At 50.1% G+C, this 25,340-nt stretch overlaps 1 protein-coding gene across 16 annotated transcripts in view; it reads left to right on the forward strand.

The window, feature by feature from the left end:
* SAMD11 (sterile alpha motif domain containing 11) overlaps positions 1-25,340 on the forward strand; it is a 221,908-nt gene that overhangs the window by 125,358 nt on the left and 71,210 nt on the right. For 13 of the 16 annotated variants that reach the window (XM_066982194.1, XM_066982195.1, XM_066982196.1 and 10 more), the window contains one exon: positions 22,147-22,325. In XM_066982194.1, coding sequence (XP_066838295.1) covers positions 22,147-22,325 — 179 coding nt within the window. Of the gene's footprint in view, positions 1-17,045; positions 17,198-17,416; positions 17,438-19,875; positions 21,961-22,146; positions 22,326-25,340 lie in introns of those variants that run through there. The other 3 variants (XM_066982202.1, XM_066982206.1, XM_066982205.1) reach the window with 3 other exon arrangements.

The following is a 25,340-nucleotide window of genomic DNA, read 5'->3' on the forward strand; positions in this document are numbered from 1 at the left end:
AAGGATGTATGGCATCACGCAGCCTGCTCCAGAGAGCCCCGTAGCACTCTGGCATCTGCGTGCGTGCTTCTTGGGGTTTTTTGGGCCGTTCTTGTAACATAGCGTTAGCCAGGCTGTGCATTGTTATTTTCAGGAAGTACCGTTACGGGATGCTCCGCTATTTTTCCTTGATATGAAAATATGAAAAAGCCTGTTTTAAAAATGGAAAAGATGAGGGAGAAGTGGGGCGCGAGGAGAGGAAATGACCCCTTCTGATCACCCGCGAGCAGAGCTGGAAATAGAGTTCAGTCCCTCAGCTCCCGTTCCCTCTCTGTGGACGCCCTGTTCAGCCTCAGACCTCGCTTGGGTCAGCCCCCAGCCTGGCTCCTCCGCTTCCCTGACCAGAAGGCATTGTTCCTGGGGGTGCTCGCTTTCCGTGGCTTGCTCCATCTTTGCCTGTCGGCTAAGACTGACCAAAAAGAGAGGCCCTGCAGCATTTTGGTGTGGTTCGACAGCCTGGTCCAAAGGATCACAGCCAAGCCACGGCAACAAGCAGGCAGCTACCTGGCAGTGCCACCCACGGCTGGCGATGCCGAGGTAGGTGGAAGTGGCTTCCCTTTCTCTTCCTTCACTGGTGTCTTCGTCTCTCCTTGGGTTGAAACTTTGTGTATTTGGGACAACCTTTTTGGGGCGAAATCGCGTCCGTGGGATTCAACTCGGGGCAGAGCTCAGTGGAAGGCAAAAAACGTGTTGGGTGGTGGCAAAGGACGGCGCTTTGTTTTACGCAGCTCTTTGGTGGGAGCTGCGAGCAGGTTTTCGGTGGCATGAAGCAGAGCAGCTGGGGGCTGGGTAAAGGCTTAAAAGGTTTATAAGTGAGCGTGTGGGAAATTGGTTGGAGTGTGCTGTGCCAGGGCCAAGTCTGCCCCGGAAGAGTTTAGTCATCGGCATGCAAAGCACCGAAAGGCAGGGTGTCACACGCCGCCGGGGCTGGTGCGGAGGGAAGGAGCTGTCACAGCAGTAGCTGCTCATTACAGAGCTCCGAAAATGAGGAAATAAAGATAGCTTTTCATTTTTTTTTGTGTGGCTGTCTGTGTGAGCCCATCAAACAGGAATATGGCCGCTTGCCTACAAACAGATTAGCTTTTTATTGCTTTTGCCACCTCTGTGATGCTGTAAGGCCTAGCTAGACCAGAGATAGCACGATAAATCTGGTTTATATCAACGTGAACTTTGATATATCTTATTAATATCACACTCATGATTTGAATATTTAAACATGGATGGCACACACGAAGACGTCATTTAGCTTATGCTTGCTTTATTTAATTATTTTAGATTTATACAACGCCTGTCATTGGCTCGCAAGTGCCATGCAATTAATTAAACCTACCAGTCACTCCAGGTGGAAAATGGGCTAGGAAAAAACCTCAGGAGCCTCGGCTGAAGCCATACAGGATGCCTCCGAGGGAAGCCTGCGTGGGTTAACGAGGGCAGGGATTGCACCGAAGTTTGCCTGGGCAGAAGGAGGAAGGGAAACGGGGGGGCTCACACAGCCACAGCAAAACATCTCGACCCAGAGGAAATGGGGGGGATGTTCAGAAACCCGCGTGGCCCAGAGCTTTGCTTACAGTCGGGCCTCTTTGCGAGCTGCTGTTTCAGCACCTCTTGCAGGGAGCCCGACAGAGCCACACCAGGCGGGGGGAGCAGTTCCTGCTGCCTCAGCTCCCACTGGGATGCCAGCAAGGTTTGGAAGTGGTTTTGCATTCAGTGTCTCAATTTTCCCCAGTTTCAGCCTTACTTTAACAAAAAACTGTCAAGAAACGGGCTGAGGGGCTGCTGGGGGCTTTCACGGCAGGGCTGGCTGGCTGCAGAGTCTGTGCTGGCTCCTCACTTCTCCTGCCCCTGCCTAGCCCCCAGACCACAGTTTTCATCAGAATTACACAAACAACATTATATTGATGATTATTTTGGGCTCATCTTGCCCACATACCCCACAGGAATTTGCAGCCCTTCTCAACGTTTTGCATATGCAAAATTTCTAAGAAAGGAAGAAGTTAATGAAAGGCAAGTTCTCGTAGGTGGGAGTCAGAAAGCACAGGGAGAGCCTTTCCCCAACTTGGATGAAGCACTCTTGACCAGAGCAGCCTGAAACGTGTTTGAGAGGATTCTCTTTCCCTTGGTACTGCTGAATTACCTCTTAATAGGCTGCAGAGAGCTGCAGCAGTGCAGCGTGAGCTCCCTTCCTGCACACTAAAGGTCAAGCGTAGCCCCTTGCTGTTGCAGGAGGTGACACGGCTGTTCTGAGTAATTAGTTTAAAAAAATGCATATGTATCTTTGTGGTACCAGAAATGCTGACTAAAATCCAGAAGGAAATAACAAAGCAGTTGCCCATATGCATCCGATAAAAATTGTTTGACTCTATGAAATATCTGCCGTGCCTTTGTAATAAAATTAGCAAGAAGGGAAAATGCCTGGTGAATACAAGGCTAAGAGGCTGTCACATGTTTTTTCCAAGTGTTGTCTTTAAACAGCAGCGATCTTGGGGGTCAGGATTGTTCCTTTGTTCTGTTTCTCCAGCCCCGAGCACGGTGGAGTCGTGCCTGGGGACTCGTAGCTGCTGCTGCAGCCCAGTATTTGGGGATACAGCGATTGGGATGCCGCGGTGCTCTCATGCTGGGATGTGGGTACCTGCAGTGATAAGGATCGCGTGGACCCGTGTAAAAGGGGCTGAAAAAATCCCACGTCTGGCAACGCCGAAGACAGAAACCAGGAGATGAGCTAATGGGCAAGAGAGATGGAGGACGCTTTGTAGAGGACTGGGAGACATCGTCTGAGCGCTAATGAGGTGTTTGAGTTTTGGCCAGGATTAGATGGGGGCATTCTGCGTTTGGCTTGACAAGTTCAGCTGGAGAAGGGCCAGAAGACTCAGAGCTTGGGTCCTGGAGACTCCAAGGGTGTATAACAAAGAGGAGAGCTACCTGCTGTCTCCTTGCTGTTCCCCTGCCTCGTGTGCACAATTTCCCTGCCAGCGAAAGGCCAGCAGCCCACAGGACCAGACAGAGCAACTCTTTGGACTTGTGCTTTGCTTCCTTGCAGATAAGATAGCAGATAACTTTATTTTCAGGAGAAAAACGAGGTGTGCTCCAAGCACGGATCGGCAGGTGAGGAAAGACAGGAATTTAAAGTAAGTAGAGGGTGGCTCTGAGGAGGAAATAGCAGGTGAGAGGCAATTGCTCAGGAGCTCACGCTACACGCTCCTGATTTAAAAAGCATATTCACTGCTTGCCTGGTTGCTCCAAGGTCAGGAAGGCGGCAAGAGTGGTGCCAGCACAACAGGTCTGCAGGAAAATAAGGCGCCCTTGTGTGGTATCCCCCCTCCAGGGGAGGTGGAGCTCCTCTAATCTCCTTCCTCTTATCCCTCTTCCAGCTGACCTCCTGGGCTCGGTAAATAACATTTCAGGAGCCGCAGGAACCAGTGAACAATGAGCGGCCTCCCAGGGAGCCAGAAATTCCTTCCACCTAAATAGCAAACTTTGCAGTCTTTGCTAAAGAATCCACAGTTATTATTCATTTAAGTGGTGGTTTGTGGTTTTTTTTCCCCCCGATATGTATATATATGCCATGCCTTGTCTGTCGTTTACCCTCCCACTTTAAATGTGATTCCAGAGGGGGTTTTTCTGGACCTCCAGCTGGCACCCAGTGGCTGAACAGACCCAGCCTTCTGCCCGTTGGAGTGCCTGGTGTTGGGTATTGCTTTCCTCTTCTCTTGCTGTTCTTGTTTAGGGATGGCTCACCTGCCTGATTACAGCGCAGAGGGAGATAGAGGGAGATTCGACTGAGCCTTTGGAAATGTCTGGAGGGATTTGTCCATCTGATCCCTATTTATTTTAATAGAGCATTCAGACCTCGAGAGCTGCCTGTCAGACCTGATTTTGTGTCTCCAGAACCAACGGGTGTAAGGTTTTGCTCACTTGATTAGCCCTTATCTTGGGTTTCTCCTTGTATCCATCAGCGTTTGGGTTTGTGTTGGTGTTTTGTGTGTTTTTTTTTTTTTTTCCCTGTGCAAAGACTGCATCCTAGAGTTGAAGTGATGCTGTTCTGGACCTCGGTACTTGTATTCTGCTTTTGTTTTGAGCTGGAGCGAAGGAAATCCAGAGGAACTGTTTATACCCGTGTGAAAGAGACAGCATTCCCCTCCTGCACGTGGGGCTCCCCGGCCGGGCTTGGTGGCTGAGGTTTGCAGCAGGGATCCCTGCGCCAGTAGCCCTGCATCCCTGCTCCCCTCCTCTTCCCTCGATCTCTGCCCCCTTGTTTCTCTCCCTTCCCTTGGCGAGTGCTGCCGCTTGCATCTTCTGCGTCTCCTCCACTGGCTGCTTCTCGCAGGGTGGGGTGAGGAAAGGGGGGGGTGGTGGAAATTCCTGCAGTGAGCCCCAACCCTTCCACCCCCACGCACTACCCTGGGAGAGACCCAGACAGGCGAGGTGACTCAGCTGGGGCTGGCTGCGGCCTGGGGCTGCCGGTGGGGAAATGAAAGGCCCCCAGGCAAGGCAGCCAGGCAGCTGGGGGTGGTGGCTGCCGCTTGCTTTGCTTCTCTCTTTTTTTTTTTTAAGCCCAGGGACCTCGCAGGGCGCAGGGGAGACGGCTGCTGCACGGGCTCCAAGAGCCTGTGGGAAGTAAAAAGGGAAAGCAAACCTGTTACCAGCAGGCTTCAGGTCAGTCTGCAAGGGTCCAGTCTTTCACCGAAAATCTTTAAGATTCAGCAAATGAGAAGCGATTGAAAAGCAGTGGCTGAACCTCCCAGGTTTTTTGCATCACGTAGGTGACTCTGGGGCAAGGTCCACCCGAGCAGAGGACCGGGAGCAAGATTCGGGCTGAATCTCTGCCTGGGGTGGTCTCCAGACGGGGATGGCATTGGCCTGCCTGCCTCTGGAGGTGGTGACCGTGGAGGGCAAAAGCCAGGTCTGCTGTCAGGATTTAAGGGGCTCTGAGCTGGGGTGGGATGAGCAGGATGAGTGCTGTAACGCCCCTCGTTTCCTACCCTTTCCCTGGGAAACGTGGGGAATTACTGGCTTTGAGCTGCTCCCCCTCCCGTGCCTTCTGGACATGCGGGCGCACAGGTGTGCCTGCAGAAATGTGTGAAGACATGTGCGTGCTAATGGCACCCAAATATAGCAGCTGCTCCTCGCTCCTGTTAACCTGTCAAGTGACTCCTCATTCTCCTCGGCTTTGTCAAGCCGTAGGTATTACTCATTTCCATGACTAATTCCCTACGGAGGGCCCCTAAAGAGGGTTAGAAAATGAGGCCTCCGTCGCTCTGGGGCACAAAACATCACGTCTTTTTTTTTTTTTTTTCCTCTGAATTTGGCTAATGAGAGGAGAAACTCCCATAGATAGACTCGAACTGCAGACAGGGAGTCCTCAGACAGGTTTTCTTCTCCATGGCAGCCGTCCTGGCGCCCTTCCGAGGAGGCGTGCACACCGCTTCTTGCAACACCCTGAAACCGGCCCTGGGTGTCTGCAGGAAAGCCCAAAGCTGCTAATTGGGGCCGGTGCTTTCTGCAGGAGGAAGACGTGATGGAAACGTGCTTAGGGTGGGATTTCACTTTCGCTTTCAGGGACTTCCTTTTCTCAAACGCAGACGCTCGCCGAGTAAAACCGAGCTGCTTAACAGCACACAAGAGGATCATGCGACCGCAGAGAAGTCTGTGTCTTCTTGGAGCGGCGGGGGGGGAATTAGGATTGGCAGAGTGTAATTGGTAAAGCTTGTATTTGGCTGGGGTTTTGGTTTTAACAGGCCCAGAAAAGCGCCAAGCAAATAATAAGAAGTTGGGACCTTAAATTTGCTCTCCAGCACCTCTGACGGCAAAGTATACCCGAGTACACTTATTCAAGAAGGAAGAGTGCCACCTATTGAGTCCCACATTTCCCCTCCTCGAGAAGGCCGAGCATCCCATCCAGGTACTTTCCAGGCACGGCTCCACACCACTCACGTGGTGGGAAGGAGCCACAGCCTGCGGTGCTGTACTCCTGCAAGGGGAAGCAAAGCGTGCCCATTAAAAGCCGGGTATTTTACGTTACTGCAGCTGTGCCGTGTGCTATAGAAGCAGATGTCAGTTGTTAGAAGTTGCCATCAGCAATCTTCCAAGCAGAGACCATTTCGTGGAGCAGGGTCTGTGTTTAACGTGAAGAAAACCCACAAGGCTTCCAAACGGTTCTGGGCGAGTTACGTTGGTGCTGCTTGACGTGCATCGGGCTCTTTGAGGAGCTGGGGAAAGACACGAGGGGACGTGGGTCCGGTAAGCGCTGGCTGCGTGGGCAGGGTTTGGTTCTCCACGTGGCCGTCGTGGAGCCTCTGCCCGTGGCCGAGGGGTCACCGGGAGCCACACAGGGCAGCCTAGCAGCAGACTTCAGTTCCCACCTCAGGGAAATGCTTAAATGCCTAAGAAGGGAGATAACGGGTACCCAGACAAAACGTTTCACCTTTAAAAACAAAAACACCCTCCTCCCCCCGGATTTCGTTCCTTTAATTTGGGTTCTGGTTTTCGCTCCCATGGGAAATGAAGGTTTTTTCCCCTGCTCAGAAAACTCTTCCCTTTGGTATTTTTTTTTCCCTTTGAGCTTCTTGGTTTTATTCTTTTGATGAATTATTTACCTCTCTTGGGTTTGGGGTTTTTTGTATTCTCTTTGTGTTTATCTTCAAAACATACAACTCCCAACACTCCCTAATAACATACCACCTCCTCACAGTCCCCACTTCCATTCAGCACACATCGCAAAGCCACTGTATTTGTTGGTCATTTGTCTCCCAGTGTTTCATTTATATATACGGGTGTGCTGTAAATCATGCGGTGTCGCCTCATGGCGTTCCAGATGTGCTGGGCCACCTGGTAGCGTATTTCTGTGAGTAGTTTTGGTTTATCCGTGGCTTTTGTTGGTGCATGCTGTCTGAGCAGAAGCTGTAGGGCTGGTGCTGAGTGACCCCTGTGGATGCTGAGCGTTGCCCCAGTGCTTGCAGAGCTCACCTAGGAGGGAATCATGCAGAGTGCAGGTAATTCCCAGCTAGGTTTCTTTCTCGGGGGCACGCTGGGGTCTGAGTGGTGGGAGCACCAGCCGTGGGGACAGGACCTTTCTGTCCCAGTCTTGCGTCTTCCACCAGTCCGCAGTGTGACAGCGAGCGAGTTGCCCCACCATAATACTTTTCCTTTGGTCTCACTTGTTTAAAAAATGGTATAAAAGTACTTTCAGGGACATAAAGCGAGAACTGCGTGCCCTCGTTGCAAAAGCTGCTGGCCTAGAAATGAAAGGCCACGGCGAGCTGGAGTGCTGTTACCGACACAATAGGGCTGGACTTCAATGCTTGCACATCTTGGCTGTTGAGTGAGAAGGACAGGATCCACGTTGTGTTTCCAGGAACTGCTCGTGGTGGAGCTGCTGCTCGGCTCCTTTCTGTCGCCATCGTCAGACCCACAGCGGTGCTGTCTGGCACCCCATTTTTCATACGAAGCAGCAGCGCCAGGGTGGGTTGTAGGAGATGCCTCTTTGCCTTGGCTAGCTCGTGTTAATCTGTGTGTCGTCCTCAGTAGTGACAAGCCTCCTCCTGCTGCTCCCGACCACGCTGCATTTTGATGGACTGAGGGCATGTCAGTCCTTAGCAAGGCCGAGGAGGAGGGAGGGAGTCCCTGGAGTGGCAGCAGCCACGCAGGAATTTGGCACGCTTTTTGCCTCATGCCTGCTGCTCTCCGACTCTTTCATTAATTCCACTCTGTGCCGCAGCTGAAGAGCACGTATTCAGACTCTAAGGAGGCATGTCTAGTAGTTGTTCAAAATCAGTTAATTTTTTATTGGATTTGAAGTCGGACTTCATGGGCCAAATCCACCCCTGGAGGGCCGAGGGTGGGGAACAGGAGGCAGCCTGGGCTTTCTCTGGGTAATTGACTTGCTCGATGGTGTCCACCCTCTCTCTCAGATTTGCACAAGAAACCTCCCCGCCTTTGCTTCTCCGCAGTGCTAGGGCTGAGAGGCCTTTGTCCCTGGCAGCCTCCGCCATCAAGATGCATTAAATTAAGCATACACACACACCGCAGCCCTGAGGCTATTACCCCCCCGTGCACACAAATAATCCGTCGTGGGCTAAGCAGAATAACTTATGTTTGGACCCTGCTCTCGTCCAATTCATTTCCACACCTGCGGGAGTGACCTTCAAAACTTGCTGGAGGCTCTGTCTCCAAAGTCGTTTTCTCATTAGTGGGAATGAAATGTACTGTGGGGCTGCTGCCGCGTCTCCGCATCTCCGGAGAGCCGAGCGCCGAGCGAGGCTTCCAGTCCCTGCCCTCGGATCATGCCAGGCCCTGTCAATCCCTGTCAGCTTTCCAGGCGCCCTGCTTCCCTGCCTGCTCCTCCTTTTCTCTCCGCAATAATGTAATTAAGATTAATGAGAGGTCCTTGCGGCACTGCCACAAAGGTTTGGGTGCGTGGGGGCTGCTGTTTCAGGTGCCTGGATGGATGTGCCGGAGAGCGGCGTCTGTGGTGCTGGCAGTTATTTGGTGCTCCCTGCCACCCCTGCTCGGAGGAATGTCTCTGCTCGCTCCCTCTGTCCTCCTGATGGCTGCACCTGGGGCTTTCGACCGGGACTGAGTGCCGGAGCCGCTGGTGAGACCTTGTGCAACGCAACCATTGTGCCTGGCATTGGCATTGATGTGAGTCATGCTTGGAGACCTTGGCTTGGACTCCTGGTTCAGGTGTTTTGTGGCTGACAGTCGCTGTTTTACACCATGAATACAGCCAGACCCTGCCCCAAAAGCATCCAAAATACAGAGGGGGCCAAGGCAGAATCAGCCCCTGGCCTTACCCGCGAGTAAGGAGACTGGAGGAGACCTCCCCTTGCTGAGCGGTGTCCTCATGATGGACACAGCAAATGTAGGGAATATCACTTGATATCTTGATCACTTGATCAAGTGATCACTTGATCACTTGAGGGACTCTTTTAAAACAATACGATTTATTTCCGTAGTGAACGTGGTCTGGTGGCAGTGTTTCCTTCATCTCGGGCGTGCCCTGGGCAGGTCTGTAGTGCTCTTAGAGAGTAAGGGGAGAAAAAGCCCAGACCCTCCCGTTGTGCTTCGGGTCCTTGCCATCCATCAACCAGGGGTCACAGCAACTGCAGATCATATGCTCGGGTCTCAAAACCTGCAGGAAATCAGTCTTTGTTACATGGAAAATAAAGCAGTCTATGGGGAAAATAACCATAAATGTTCATTATTTGTACAGGAAAATCAATTTGTAGGCCAATTGACCAAATAAAGTAATACAATTTGCTGGGAAATTCCCTAGGTGTGGCAGGCAAATCACGGAGTGGAAATGGCAGCGGTGGCTTTAGAGGTTGTCTGGTGGTTTGGGGGTGGGAGGGATCAGGGGAAGGGAGGTAAACCAGGGAAAATTAAGAAAAGACAACAGAAAAGACTGCTTTCTGCCCTTCTGCTGTGCAGCCAGCTGAAGGGAAGGTCCTAATGAAAGGAGAAGCGGAAACTGTTGGTTTTTTGTTTTTGATTTTGGTTTTGGTTTGTGTTTTTTTTGTTTTTTTTTTTAATATCACAGAGGGTGTTGGAAAAAAGGTAGCAGTGTCACCACGAGTGTGGCAGCACGGAGGGAGCTGTGAGAGGTGGCGCGGCCGTGGTGTGCAGGGGGTGACAGGGACACGACCTCCCTCGCTTCTCCCTCGTTTCGTGCCCAGCCCACCTTGGGCAAGTCAGTTGCAGCCTGTGTGCGTGGAGTAAAATCAGCTAATCACCCTGCAAGGGCTTTACGGTGGTCCCGGGAGTCTCGTGGCAGGGGTAAATGCCGTTTGCAGCCTTCAGTGCCGGGCCGAGCGTTTCTGAACGACGGCACCGGGGGTGGGCACCCCGCGGCTGGACAGCGATCTGTCCCAGGGGCGCGCTGACACCGGTCAGGTTTGAAACGGTGAGGATCGATTTGTCAGTCGGGCTCCTCCAATTATCCCAACCAGATCCTTTGTGCTCCCTGAACTGGGAGGCTGCGTGGGCGTGCGCGTGTGAAGGCGATGAGACTGGGAGGGAAAAGGACATCTTCATCCACGTTTGGCTTTAAGGGATGCTTTTTTGACCACAGCACTAGGAGGCATTGCTAAGGCGGTGCAGTCCAGCTCCTGTGACAGCTGGAAAGGCTCCCCCAGAGCTTCTGGTCAGCACTGGATGGGAATGTGTTGTCCTGGCTTTGGAAGAGCAGCAGAGCGCTCTCGGTTCGTTGCCTTGCATGCCTCCATCACGCTCTGCACCGCTGTGAAACGCACCCACCGCTCCTCGCCTGCCCCTTAACCACCAAAAGCTCCGTTGTGCTTTCCAAATGGTATCGCCTAACGGCAGCGTCACCACAGCAGGTAACAGGCAGTTTATTTGCTCAGATTTCACTTGCTTTTGGCTCTCCGTGTTGGGGAAGGGGCTCGGGGGAGGCCATGGCTTCGCGCCTGTGCAGCTCTGTAACAACAGGCTCCTTCCCAAGCCCCGAGTGGCACTGCAGAGCTTACCCTGCTTTGACAAACTCTGCCAGTCCCACCATGCCTGCACCTTTCTCTGCTTTGTTTTGGTATTGATAGTGTGAGAGTGAGATGTTTGCATAAACACCAGCCTTTTTTTTTTTTTTTTCCAAACGTGAAAGCAACACCCTAATGAATATTTGGAGTTTTCGTGTTTGCTTTGGATTTCCCAAGTTTGCTTGGCCGTCGGGAGGGTCGAGTCGATCTGAGGAAGCTTTGTGGGCAGACCTGGCTGCTGCTCGCTCACTAAGTGGCCGCCGTCTCCTCAGATTTCTCTGCTCCCTCCTTAGTGCTGGGGGAAGGCTCGAAACGCTAAGGTTTGGGTGGCTTTCAGTGCCTTTGCCGGCCTGGGGGATCTCTGGGCAGGTGCTACGTGCACTCGGATGCAACGCAGAGCTCTGGTTGTGCTGGGCGAAGCTGCTGCTGCTTCTCTGCTCTCAGCTGGGCTGCTTCAGTTCTGAGGGAAACTGCTTAGAAATCTTTTTTTTTTTTTTTTTAAGCTGGGAAAAAAATGTCCTCTTGTTCATTTCCATTTGGTTCTGGCCAGGACGTGAGTGGCGGAAAAGTCAGGAGGCTTTTCGGGTCGGTCTGACACCAGGGTGCGTGAGGGGAGGATGCCTCGGGTCGGGGACCCACAGTGCAGGAGCTCTCGCTTTTGTTCTTCCTCTCATGGCCCTGGTACATTATGTTTTCGGTCACCAGTGATTACGAGGCTCTTCTGTGTTTTGGAAGGCCAGCTTTTAAGATGTTTTTAGACCTGATTTTCCAAAGGAACCAGCTGTAGCTCTCAACAGGGAACAGCTCTCAATAGGTGCAGCAGCAGCAGCAGAATCTTCTTCCATGTGGACAGCAGAGCAGGCTGTAAGCCACGCTTGGAAATCTCAGGGATCTCAAAGAAATGCTTTAAGCACATGTCTCCAGAGCAGAATATAAGGATAAACCCCAGCTGAATTTCCCTCGCTGAATTATTTCAACTTTGCAGGGAAAGGCTGTGTTCTCTTGGACCTGATGAAATGAAACTTTGGAGTGAAGCGTTAATTCCTTGGGGGAATGATGGACAGTTATTTTGTTCTCTTGTCTTTCTCCTACCTGAAAGGTAGAGCAGTGAGGTGCGTGAGGAGAAGAGGAAATGTCTGAAAGCATCCGTGCCCTTTTGCTCCTTGTCTCTTCACCAGAGTGGAGGAGCAGGAAAGGAAAGAAAAAAGAGAAAAATGCGTGAGTTTTGCTTTTATTTAGGAGATAGCATCAGTGTACCACATCCTCAGTTGGTGTAAGTTGACTTTTACTCCATTAATGCTGACTTACATTGCCTGAGGACCTGGCTTCAAATCTCTGCTTCCTTCTTTTCAACCTCAGACTGAAATGGACAAAGTTATTTGATGTGGGACAGACACAGAAAACAAAGACCACACCACACCAAACTTCGGCCTTCTTCCAAGGAGTTTTTGAAAGCAGGTAGCTCCAAAAGGCTGATAGATTTTCTATCCTGGGGTATTTCCCTTCAAAGACTGGAAATTCCACTTGGCTTTTCCAGAAGAGCATAGCTCTGACTCTATTAACAAATTATCCTTTAGGCTTTATAATTCACTCAGAGGTAATAAATGGGAAGCGTTTCCTTCCGTTTACAGGTCTTGTTCATCTGTTTCTTTAGGGCTCCAGAAAATAATGTTGTTAACATTGATGGGAAGAGCTTCCCTCCTGTGTAACTTTTTTTTGGGGGTTTATAACATAAATAATTTCTCCAGTTATAATAGTACCTACAGTCATGTTGGTACTCTTCATCAGCGCGTCCTTCTCTGCTCCAAAATGCTTACAGTATAAATAAAGTAGAGAAACAAGGACGAGGGAAAGCGTTACTACTGGCTTTCTATAGCAGGGAGACCGAGCACAATGGGGTCAAGTGAGTTGCCTGAGATCACACAAGGAAGTTGTGGTTAAGAGCAGTCTTCTTCTTTGACTTCTTTACTCTCTCTCTTTCAAGAAAAGAATGAGATCCCCTAAAAAGGGGCCTGGACTGTCTGTACTGGAATTGATGGCTTAGTATAAAGAAGTTGGTGCAAGCAGCCCTGGATGGTTAAAGGGTTTAAGCAAAAAGACTCACAGCGTGCCTGATCATTTGTGTGTCTCTCATGTAACACAGCTGGGCTAGGCTGCAGGTCTAATGTGAGGAAGATTAACATCATTTTTTTTCCTGCCACATGTCTGGAACTACTTCTACTACACAGCAGCTGAGAAGAGATGTGGGGGAATCACTCTTGGTAGCACCTCAAGCTGTGGAAGACAGTGAGATATTTGTACTGGGGTACCCTGCAGAACAGCTGGTACCTTTGCACCTGGGAGTGCAGAAATCTTCCCTCCCTTTCAGTTAAGTTTCAGTGTCACTCCTCCAGCTCCAGGACGTGGAAGTGCAGCCTGGAGCATCAAAAACCCCTGATGTTAGAAGAAGCAACCTGCATCTCTCTGAGGACCAAGCAGTCCAGTTAATGGACCTCAAGAAAACACATGGATATTGACTAACGCTTGACCTTTCTTCTAAAGTGCTATTTAAACAGAAGGAGCCAATGCATGAAGTATATCCCCAGCTCAGAAGATGGAGTAACACTGGTTGTTTCCCTCTCCCATTTGCTCTCAGAAGAATAATTGCAATTTGCCGTCTAAGCATTTGCTTCGTCAGTTTTGCTGCAGCAAAGCCCAGTTGTCCACCTAGGACTGTGCCGTCTGACTTGGAGGTTTGCACCCTGAGATTTTTGGTGCCCTGAGGAAAACTTTGAGATTTCAGGGTTTTCATTATTCACATAACTCTTTTTGTTAAAGGAGCCCTTTATCACAAAGCACACCCTTACCAGAGCCCTCCAGGTGTTCAGCCATCCTGGGTTCGTTGTCAGTCTCCAGGAAAGCTTTTTGATACGAATCTTGGGAGTACCTTCCCCCTCTCAGGAGGAAGATTCCTCACACTTGGCCATCTCAAAATTCTTCCCACACACAGCGAGGGAAAGCCCTGCTGCAGGACGTTGTAACAGCTTCTTAGACCTGCTGCAGTCACAGCCTGGCTCTGAGTGCCCCATGGATAATGGGATCCTATAAGGTAACGAGGTAATGGGAGTTCTTTAACTCAGACTGTTACGAGCTCTCCTCTTAGGCTAGAGAGGACAATTTGAGAGCAATCTCTGCAAGTACTTAAATTGCTGCATGGAAACTGATTATTCTGACCTCTTCTCCGATTGGGGTTTAAGAGATCCTGGCTTGTTTGAGAAGAACATTGGATGCGAGTCTTCCCGGACAAGGAACCAGAAGAGAGAGGTTCATTGACAAAGAAGGGTGGTTGAACAGATTGACACCTTGCAGCATCAACTGGCGTGCAGTGAGGGCTGCCAGCAGTGATTTCAAAGCATTTTGCTACCTCTCAAACATCAACGATCTGTCAGGTATCCTGCTAGAAATCAACACAAAGGCTGCTGCGACCTGCGTAAAGTAACACACAGGCTGGCATCAGCCCAGTTTGTTGTTGTGGGCAGGTAGGAGGAAGACGACAGTAAAACCCACTGACATCCACATCTAAATCACTTATTAGACTGGTAAAACACCCAGGGCTTATCTTCTGGGAGGATGCACGCTGTGCCGTCAAGGTGGGTTTTTTTTCTCCCGTTGACCTAGGCCTCAGTAACTGTAGGGAAGCCAGTTTTGTTTCTACAGATCCAGCTACTCCAGGCATCACAACCCCAGAAAATGGATCCCAGTTTGGGATCTCACTGCAGGAATGCCGGTGCGGTGGTGGCGTCTTTGTGTTGAGCCACCCCTGTCTGCAGGAGGAAGCGTTCAGTTGTTGGGGCAGCGAGTGTTGTTTGGGCACCCATCCTGCACCTTTTCCAGAGAAACCGGATCAAGGACCTGGAAAAAATCCAGTGCATGGCAGGACCCTGGGAAGAAGGTCTGCCCTTGCAGCAGGATTTATTGGTGCCAGCTGGGACTCTTGCTCTGTTCCTTCCTGACACTCTCCAGTGAATGGCCTTTGGGATTTTTTGCTGAATCAGGTTTTGCAGAACACGTCAGTGAGCGGTTGGTGCTGGATCAGGCCTTGCCAGAATATGTCATTTCTCTTTCCTAACTGCTTCATTGCCTTTATTGCTTTATTTGTATACAACCTTAAGGGGGCAGGGACAGAACTGAGAAGCTCCTGCGTCAATGCTCTTCAGAGCCTCATATGAAGCAAACTTGTCCGAGCAGGCCAGCTTGCTCACATGATGGAAGAAAATATTCCAGGAAGAAAAGGGGAGTTTACTTTGACCTATTATAAACAATGGTGTAAAAAGAAATATTTTGCCCAAATTGAGACGTGTCTGTTTGAACAAAATATCCCTTTTTTGCAGAGTTGCTGGGCAGGATTGGCTGTTTGGGAATGATGGCTTGGCAATTACTTGTGAGTTCGGCTGCTTAACTGTAAATATTGCACTGAAAATGGTGGCCTAGGATGAATGAAAAAGAGAGGAAGAATAAGCTCGGTGGGATGCATTTGTCCTTGTTTTAATGCGTTCTACCTGTAAATGTCAGTGTTCTTTATCAAAGTGAGGAAGTGACACTCTTGCAGGAAGGGTAGCGGCGGCGTGCCGAGATGTGACTACCTGCGATTGTGCAGTAACCTGTGGGCAAAGCTGGGGCAGAAGCAAGGTTTTCAGATGTCATCTTCTTGAGGAGATTCAAAAACCAGGGGTGGGCTGCACCTTGGTCCTCTTCGTGTTTGGGGACTGTGAAACGGGGAACAGCAAAGGGACACACTGCTGATGGCTGTCACAAGACAGAAAGTAGAGGCAACCAACTTGTTTTCAGTAAAGGAAGAATTGATGACAACTCAGGACTTCTGGTGAGGAGACATCAGGTGTAGACACAGAGGGCTTGTTGGGGTGCCCAGGTGGATCCCCAGAATCTCTTGTCCCCTTGGCTAAGCTCTTAGAGCCGGCCATGCCAAGCTGCCTCTTCAACGGGCCTCTGCTCACTGCCAGGGCTTGTAAACTGCGTTCGTGAGACCCTACTGAAGAAAGTGACACGGTCCCCAGTCCTGGAAGAGCCTTTGTGGTCTGCACTGCCTTCGTTTCTGCGTGTCCCTTGCTGTCTGTACCTCGAGCCATCCCTCCTTTCCGTGCTGGACCAGCGTCCCGTCGGCGCTGCTGGAAAGGGATGCCGAACACCAAACCCCTCAGCCACCAGGTGAGGAGCTGCACCGCAGCTGGCGGGGAGGCAGGAAAACTGCTGCAGAGGAAGGCTGCTGGCTGTTGGTTTATTCATTTGTTCATTACCAAACAGGAGACGAGGGCCCGGGCGGCTCGTTGGGTCCGTGACCCCCCTTTTGGCGGAGGTGCAGGCGCTCCCGATTCCATCAGCCCGGTACGATGCTGGCCTCGGGCGCCTAATGAAGGCCCAGGGGAAGGCGGGGGATTAGCTGGGCAGGCACCTGGCCCTTTCCTGGGTGTTTAATCACGGCCGAAGGTAAACGCCAAGCCTGTCATTTAGCCAGCAAGGGGGTGTGTGGGCTCCACGGGTGTGTAATTTCCCTAATGAAAGCCATTTGACTGGGTTTATTATTTGAAAAAAAAAAAAAAAAGATTCCAGGCTCTCAGAACCTCCCCCTTTCCTTTTCCATATCTTTATTATCAATAAAAAGGGAGAGAAAATGCTGTCTGGACTCGAGGATTTCCTTCACATATGGAACAGATTTAGCATTCCTCAGCTCCCAGCGTTGGCAACGCACCAAGCTCCCCTCTTGCCTCCCCCCAGCATCCCCTGCCTGCTCCCCGTGTTTCCCAGACCTACGTATGCAGAAGGAATGCATATGCTGTTGTTTCTGCAGTTGTTGGTTTTCATTTTATTTTTTTCTATCCGATAGAAATCATATTTGCAGAGGGTTGAATCGCAGGCACGTGAATCGTCTCGCAGACAGCTCTGATGTTTTTATCGGTGCGCAAACTCTTGGGGCGTTTGCGTCTCTGCGCCTTTTTCTGGTGCTGATGTGGGTGCTGAGGGAGCGGTGTCCGTAGGGACTGCACCTGCTCGTCGGCTCGGGTCAGTTCCCAACGGGATCAGACATCCGGCGTTTGGCGGGCGGTTCCTGTGGACTGGCGAAAGCTTTGATTTCATGTGCATTTTTTTCCATGGCGTTTTTTTTGCCTTGCAGCTCTCCTCGCTGAGGCCTTTCCATTGCTGGGATCAATTAAATGCTCACCAGGGACTCTCGCTGCGAGGAATCTTTCCTTTTCTGGCTGCCTTTGAATGTCACACCAGGGCGTTCAGCTGTTTTGACCTTGTTGCAGTAGCTCCCAGGGCAGAAAACCTTTCCTAAATCCTCCCTTCCCTCCTCTCCCCCAAGCCCTGTGCTCTCCGCCCGCCGCTCCATCTGCGAGCTCTCCCAGGGCTCTTGTGCAACAGCTCGCTCGTGGTATTCTTGGCTGGGAGCGCGTGGCTCCAGGGGAGAGCTGCGAGGGGGTTGGATGGCTGGGTGGGGGGAGAAAGATTGCATTTTGTAACTCCTGACCTCTCCTAGCCACACAGGGCGGAATTTTCCCCTGCTCTCTGAAAGGGAAGAAATTCCACTACCTTTTTTTTTTTTTTTCCCCCCCATCTTTCTGATGGTCCCTTGCTTTCATGGCAGAACGAGCGGGCTTCTGGGCTTCACTCAGGTAACTTTCCACCGTTCCAGCATCATTGTTTTGTTGTTTTTTTTAATTGTAGCTGCATCTCTGTTTGACTGATCCGTAATTTTAAATTGTGTGTTGGTACCCCTCTGATTTTTTCCCGGGGAAAGGAAATATTCTTGCCTGTGATTTTTCAAAACCAAGCCAACCCCCCGCCCGGACAGTACTGTAAGAGAGGCAGTGAGAGCAGTCAGTGGTGTCAGAAGACCCCAGGAGGGTGAAGTGGTGAGTGACGGAGGGCTGGGCTGACGCAGGACCGGCTGGGGGGGGCGCAGGGGAGAGAGGGTCACGGGCTCCAGCTCCAGCTGTGTTGCGTTAGCTGGTATCATAACCCACGGAATTAATTGTGTGAAGGGGAGGGAATCCTAACGTGGGAGGCAGCTCTGCTCTGCCCCCAGCACTCACCCTTGCAAGAGCTTTGGAGAACTGCAGGAGTGTTTTACTCTCTGGCTAGGCTAATTAAGGCGAGGATAAACGATGTTCGTTCTGTTCTGTGCCCCCACTGCGTCCAAGGGGCAGGGGAAATCCCTGGGTTACGAAGGGAGGGTGCCAGCCCTGAAGGGGCAGAGCACAACTTTACCTTTCCCTCGTGTGGGTGAAAATGGAGTTATTTAACGGGGGAGCTTCGAGTGCCAGCTGGGAGGCTCATTTAGTGGTCACCTGCCCCTGCTAAAGGGGGCTCCAAGGAACTCCGCATTGTTCCGTGGTTTTTAGTTAAATCCTGCCTTGATTATTGGGCTCACGGAGGTGGTTTTTTTTCGTAACTGCTGAAAGTTTTTTCCTTTGCCTCACGTGCACGCTCCCAAGGGGCTGGAAGCTTTTCACGTGGTGCAGGGGTCAGTGTGTAGCAGGAAGGCTGGAAAGAGAGAAATTCTGGCAAATGTAATGCCTTGCTTTTCAACTTTGGGAGGCCCCCAGTGAGCTCTTAAATTTATGTTCATAACTGATAGTTTATTAGGGATCATTAAATAGGGTTAGTTTGGTAAGATCCAGCACAGGCCAAACCACGCAGTGCTTACAGTACAGGTTTTATCTTCTGCTGAGTGACATGGTTAAAAAGTTAAAAAGATCACATTTTCACGAATTTTAACTGATTTTAAGTTCATTTGCTTTTGAGATTAAAAGGTAGACAAAATTATTCCAATGGAAAGATGCACGTGTGAAATAGTTCAGGTTCAGCTGTGCTTGCGGGTGCCTTTCAGGGCAATCAGGTGCTTTCTCAGTTAAGCCAGGCTGCTAGCTTCATCTTTGTTGGGGCCGTGAATTAAAAACAATCCAGCCTTTCAGAGGACACGGACAGGGTTCTCTCTCAAGTGTCCGACCTCCATGTGAATACCAACAAATTGGGAGGCGGTTTTCTCTTTAAAATACTCAAACTTTATTAAAGGGTCATGGCTCAACACCAGCGTTCCTGTAACGTATGAGAGCCCTCTGTAATGACACTCACACAAACGCGAGCTTTTTTAATGCCAGATGATGGGGCTTACATCAAATACTATAAATCCCGACGTACCTCCCCATATACAGTGACCCCACTGCGGTCCCTGCCTGGATTCTTGCACGTCACGCTGCTCAATGTGCGTTTTGCTACCTGCCACCATGAGCAAAGTGACATTTGATAACTGAAGCAGTATGACCGCAGGTATCTCAATATCTTCACCTCTGCAGGTGGGTTCCTGTCCTGTCGTCTGTCTGCACGTGGCAGAGGACTTCAGCAAAAGCCAGAGTCGTAGGAACGGCTCCTTGGTGGATTGCTGCTCACAAACGAGTGTTTTTTATTTACGGCTTGGACCTCTGCCTTCCCAAGTCAATGGAAAGACAATTGATTGTAGCAGGTTCTGGACCAGCCTTCTGGCTACCTTTGTGCTTAATTTAAAAGTAATGTGTATCTACTGGTGAATGCCTCTAAACAGATTAAGAAAGTGCAATTGATTCAAAACTGACTATAGATGAACATAAAAGGCAAAATTGATTGTCTCGGTCTATTTTAATTTTCTGGGAATGCAGAAATGTTAACAAAAAAATGCCCCAAACCCAGTGGCATAAATACAAAGTACAAAATAAACACAGTTTAAAAAAAACACATTCCCAGGGCTGGACTGCAGGTGTTTGCAAGGGCGCTGGAACTGCTGTGGCCCTGTTCCCAGTGCTGTCCATTCGTGTTCATTCGTTTGTTTTTAGGGGAACAAGCTGGGTGATACCCACACAGATATGTATATATATTTGTATGCTATACGTACAAATTTGTACCTTATACATACAAATATATATGTGTATATATACGTATGTATGTATATTTATATATTTCAACTTTAGGTGTAAGGATATGATTTTTAGGAAGGCAAAGGACAAGCATTTTAAGGAGCAGGAGGAAGTGGGAACTGGTGCTCCGGGTCCGGTGGGCTGTTTCTGTAGGTTTAGTGCCTCCCTTTTTGCTGCACTCTCGCTCTTGTTAGGGCTGATGAGTCCCTGGGTAGTCACTGAGACCCGGTAACTGCTTGAAGGTACCATAATGGCCATAAAATGATTTTTAGTATCTGATCAGCGCTATTCTCTTTAGCCTGCAAAGTCACAGCAGAGAGCGAATTGCAATTATTTTGAAGCGGAAATTTGCACACCCTCCCTCCCCTCCCCCTTTAATTGTTATGATAAATTGCAACTTCAGGAAAATATATAAAGCTCTGGCGTGATAAAGCTCATGCTGATATCGAGTCCTGGCTTTTTGGCGTGACAGAACTGTGGTGCAAATCCTGCCCTCTCTTTGCATTTCCCTTCCTCCCCTCCCGTTTTCCCTTTCTCTTCTTTTTTCCCCGCTGTCCCTTAGCCACCGTGCAGCCCAGAGCTGCTTTAGGCAGAGGATGAGCTCTGTGCACGTTCCTCATTTGCACTGGAGCAGGAAAAGGGGGCAGGGGCAGAGATGGCCACGTATGCAAAAAGTGTTTAGGGGCATGAGACACAATTTATATCATGTCCCCCAGGCTGCAGGCAGCGAGAAATCTCTGCGAAGGGCCAGGTGAGTGGGGCTCTACTGCTGTCCAAGGGAGCCCGCAGGAGAAGGAGAGCATTGCAGGTTGTCACGTACGTGCGTTGGCCCCTGGCACCATCAGGATTCACCTGCTGCAGCTGGGTCTTGGAGAGCCACCAGCAGAAGTCACAGGAATGATTTCCCCGTGTCCAAGTCTGGGCATTTTCCCTCTTGCTCTTTTCCCAAGGATGCCCTTTTCTTCTTCACACTGCAAGAGCAAAGTGCACAAAACCTCATGAACAACAAATCCGGCTCAGAGGGTGTCTTTTTCCTTCTGTACATGACTTTTCCCATTTTGAAGCCAGCTTGGCCCACTGCTCCTCTCTCGCTGGCTGTCTGCAGTTCACAGGCAGCTGAGTTCTTGGCTTGGAAGTGCATCGGAATGGAAAAGCTAATGTGCCTCCTTGGGGCGATGCCTTCCAGATGGATTTAGCTAATTATCACAACGATTAGGGCTCCCCTTAATGACCACAACTGGAAATTTATTGACAGAGGTAAACAAGAAGTTTTCGTTTTGTCTTGGTGGAAAGTTCTTAATTTGTTTAATTAAAAAAACATGGGCTCTTCTGTCACTTAGGCTTGCTCCGCTCTCCCCTGCAGAGAGCCTGACTGGCTCTCCCACGACATTTCCATTTTGCCAGGTTTATTTGGAAAGTTGGAGTTGCTGTTGCAGAGAAAATGTTGTTAGTTAAGCATTGCCATGCACTTACTTGACCTGTTTCACACACCTTTCTTCGTTTTGTTCCAGTCCTTGCTAAAACCATAGTTCTTCTGTATCACTCATCTTATTGAAGGAAGTATACACAAACAGTATGCAAAACTGTTTTACCTCCCCTCACTGGTTCTCTGCCCAGTTTCATGCTCTTGTTTGTGATATTTTAAGTTCTGTGGGGCAGTGACATTGCAGGCTCTTTTCCTGGGTTTCTAATGTAGCGTCTTCCACTGCAAATGCTCCTGTTGTGGCTCCCTGGCTTGGTCGATCACAGATTAATACTTGGGGTGTTCAGCTCAGAAACGCGCTATCACAGCGAGAGCTAAAAACCCAACGAGCTCCAATTTAGACTGCACCAGGCTTGTATCCTCTTGTGGATCAGGCACAGAGGGTCCAGGGACAGGGTCATTTATCATGCGTTCTCCCTGCTGGCAGAAGATAGGAGGTTGGGACCAGGGTCATGCTGTGCTAGATTCTGTACACAAACACAGAGGCAGCGAAAAAGCAGCTTTTGCCCCCTGGGTGTTTTCCTCTGGTTTATTTGCGTCTTGTCAGAAGTGAATTGTTGGGGGCCAAACACTGCCAGGACCTCCCAGGGGAAGTCAGGACAAGGCAAGACCCACCAGATTCCTCTGGACATGCAAAAGAACAGTGAAAAGTAGCCTCAATAATTCAGGTTTAGATGGATGTGGACTATTCACTGGTATGGGAGACAAACCTGCTGGCTGGCAAAGGGAGAAGTGTTCTGGATTATCTGGGTCATGTCTTTGCTGCGCTACTGCCAAAGGTTGCATTTCACCTATTCTGCTGTGTTAATATGTGACATTTGGTGGGAAGTATTCAGGAGAGAGAGTCTGGAGCCTAACTGTGCTCCATCTTCCTTTCCTGTCGGTGTGAACGAGAGCCAAAGTAGGAACGGAGAGGTGGGGAGAGGCTGGAAGTGCATGGCTTGAGTGTTGGAACTGGAAGAGCTCGACAGAGACGTGCCTCTACTGAAAAGTCCTTTGCCAAGTGAGCATGGCCTTTGCCCACCCACCATGCCTGTGTGAACCTGTGTTTTTGAGACCTGGGCAACGTTGCTGTCCAGAGCTACCATTTGAGAGGAGCTTCTTGGTTCTGGATTGCCTAACGAAATTCTTGTTTTCTTCTTTTCCCCTTCTGCCCTTTCCTGTTGCAACTGATTCCACCCTGTGCCAGAACCGGGGTCGCCTGGCAGAGAAGAGGACGATCCCCCTGCCTCCAACCAGGATCCCGAAGAAAGAGCTGACCTCAATTTTCTCGCATAGTGACGACAGTGAAGAGAGTGACAAGGGCAATGGTCAACACCCCGAAGTAAAGCAGGAGGAGGATCTCCATATCAGTATCATGAAAAGAAGGTACTTTCCTGCCAGGGAGTGCTGGCATTGCAAGAGCAAAGACAGAGAAAACTGGGCAGCAGGTGACCACCCTTTCTGGGTCAATACTGCCCGGGCTGCCCGATGGAGTCACCTCCAGGGCCTGAAATTCAAGTGCAAATGACCCATTATAGTTCAGGAAGAGCAGCTGGATACTCTCCTGTGCTTACTCACTCCTGTTTGGGGCGAGCAGGGCTCTAAGAGGCCTTGTATCATGGGTCTTGTGTTTGCACTAAAGGCATCTGCGTTTGCAGATGGTGATTTTTGTTCCATCCTCTGCCCAGCATTCTGCGTCTTTGTGCCTGGGGAGCCAATGAATCGCATGACCAAGAATCTATGGGCCTTTTACACAGCCATCTGAGAATCCACAGAAATGTATGGGTCAGAAGGCCTGTCTTTTGCTCTCGTTTGCCCAGAAGTTCTGATGTAATAGAAACTGGATAATTTAATGTTGGTGAGCAAAGTTTGGGGTGGAGATAGCAATGATGGTGGTAGTGACGTGTTCCTGATTGCATGTCAAAGAGCATAGCCACATCTCCCTGGTCCTCTGTAGTACAAAAGGAGACGTAATGGAGTTGCAGGAGGCAGAGTCACTCAGGGTTACCTCAGCACTTAATATTTTGGTTACGTCTTGTTCAGTACCATAGACGTTCACACAGGAGCTCACGCAGGGTTAAAGGAGGAGGAGGAGGGATTGCTTTGAGTTACGTTCAAGTAACTGTCAGCTGGGCTCTCATGTAAGGCCTTACTGCCAATAATATTCAGCTGCAAAATTTTGGGTTCTCTTATCCTTCACAAGAAATACGGTGTTTAGAAGACCTGTAACTACAGGAAAATAAATACCTAAAGGTGATGTGTCTCAGCCTCCCATGCATATCATTGCAACTCATCTTGATTGTCATCTCTCTCTGATGCATAAAATCACTCAGATCCTAAGACAAGCCCTATAAAAACAGAGGAGTGGAAACCGAAGGCATGTAATTGCTTTTCTTATGTTTTATGTGTTTCTCGCTCCTGAGTAGATGAGCTATTTCCCCTCTTGCCTTCCAGCGGACGCTGGTACATTCAGCAACAGAGAGCTCGAAAGTCGGGAGACAGAACAGTAGCCAGCTCTTCTCATAAAACCCACCTGTAATTAAAGTCAGGGTTTATCATTGCAGCTGTCCGATGGCTGTGGCCGAGGGTTATCGCTCGGAAATGAAAAGGTGGTCGGGGAAAGCATCTGCCCTGTCTGTGCAGGCAGGAGCCGCGGAGGGGAGGGAACCCTCCTCATCAGTTTGGGGAAAGTGCCCTTCTTCTCCACCCCCCTTTAATTATGCTCTTAATTCTGCAAAATTACAGCGCTAGATTGTTCTCATTAGGAGGGAGAACGTAATGAATGTTTAATTGATACGCTGGGCCCCCAAAATATAAAGTGCTCTTATCCTAAATCTTTAATTACTGTAATTGCTCTGCCTTGTTTATTAGGAAGTGAAGAAAAAAAATACTCGGTAGTTATTAGCCAGTGGTCCCCCAGCTTATCGTGTCTGTGTTCTGCACTGCTTTGAGTCCGCTTCTCTGAAGGTCTCTTGCCTGAGCGTTGTCTCGATTCCTTAGAGCAGTGCGTGAGTCTAGCCAGGGAGGTTAGAGTCTCGTTGGTTTTGCACGGTTGTTCTCCTTTTCATTTTCCTGGGAGCTCAGATAAAGCATGGGGGGAAAAGCTAGAGCAGCCGAGGCCAACAGGGGCCAGGCACCACTCCGCCGGGTGCAGTAATAGCAGAAAAAAAGAGCGCGCGGCTTCAGCGCTTGCTGCCCTGGCAGGGAACATCTACCGCTCCCATCCCTCGGCGTTTCCAGCACTCTGACCCCTGCAAATAGACGGTCCCACAAAATCATCATCCTCTTGTCCCGGATGGGGGAGGACCGGCCGTTCCCACCTGTTTAAGGGTGAGGAATGGGAAGCAGCCTGACCCCGCTCCCCCGGGGGGGATGAAGGTGTGGTGGGGCTGGCTCTGGAGGCAGCAGCGTGACGGCCAGACAGCTCGCAGACATGACAGCTGGGGCCCGCCAGAGCCAGCGCCCCATCTGCCTTCTGCCTTTAATTCACCTGTTGTATCCTCCCCGCCTGGTGCTGGATTGGGCTGAGGTTTTATCGCCTCCCACTGAGAGGAAGAAATAGGTTAAACTGCGATAGCAGGAAAACAAGGTCAGGGCCTGAGCAAACCTGTGGTTTCCTCTCGTACCCCTGGATGGCCCTCACGCACATTTATTTTACAATTAGAGACAGCGGCATTATTGCTTTGGAGGTTGTTGCCTTTTTTTTTCCCCATTCTCTATTTCCTTAATATTGACTGTTTCCTTCCATCGTTGGCACAAGGGGATGCTTCCTGCTGCTTTGAGGTCTAGGCATCGGTAAAGAAAAGACCCAAAGGATTAGAACAGGAGCCAGAAGCTTAGTTTCTTGGTTAGTCTCTCATTCTAGCCTTTGACACTTACTTCATCCGTGACCTTAGGCATCTGCCTGTGGTGATGGCCTTCAGAGGAGGTCTGAGGACTAAAAGCCTGCCTCGCGGTGTTCTTGCAGCGTTGAAGTCGGTGCTTTTCATTGCGTGCCAACTTATTTCACTACCAAGCCCTTGCAAAACTGTGTCACTTTGCGGTCCTGCACGTGCGTAACGAGTTTTGCACTCTAATGAGCTTGGCTCATCTGCTTTGAAATCCAGGTGACCCAGGCTTAGAGGTGAATGTTTCTCAGCTCGTAGTGAGACCCCTTGAGTCCTCTTTAGCCTGCTTTGCAGGGTGTGCTAAGTAGCCTTTGTGTTATGCCTCCTGTCTGGAAAACAGGGGGCTTAAAATCTTGTCTCATATAACCAGAGGCGTCTGCTGAGCTTGATACCGTAGCTTGATACCCAGACTGTAAGCACTTAGGGAACAAGCTCTGGAGATTATTGGGACAGTGCTGCAGAAGAGTAATAGCCTTTCCTTTTGATCAGAACTCGGGTTCCAGAAATCTTGCTC

The sequence above is a fragment of the Anser cygnoides genome, chromosome 23 (genome assembly GCF_040182565.1).
Source record: "Anser cygnoides isolate HZ-2024a breed goose chromosome 23, Taihu_goose_T2T_genome, whole genome shotgun sequence".
Taxonomy (NCBI): Eukaryota; Metazoa; Chordata; class Aves; order Anseriformes; family Anatidae; genus Anser; species Anser cygnoides.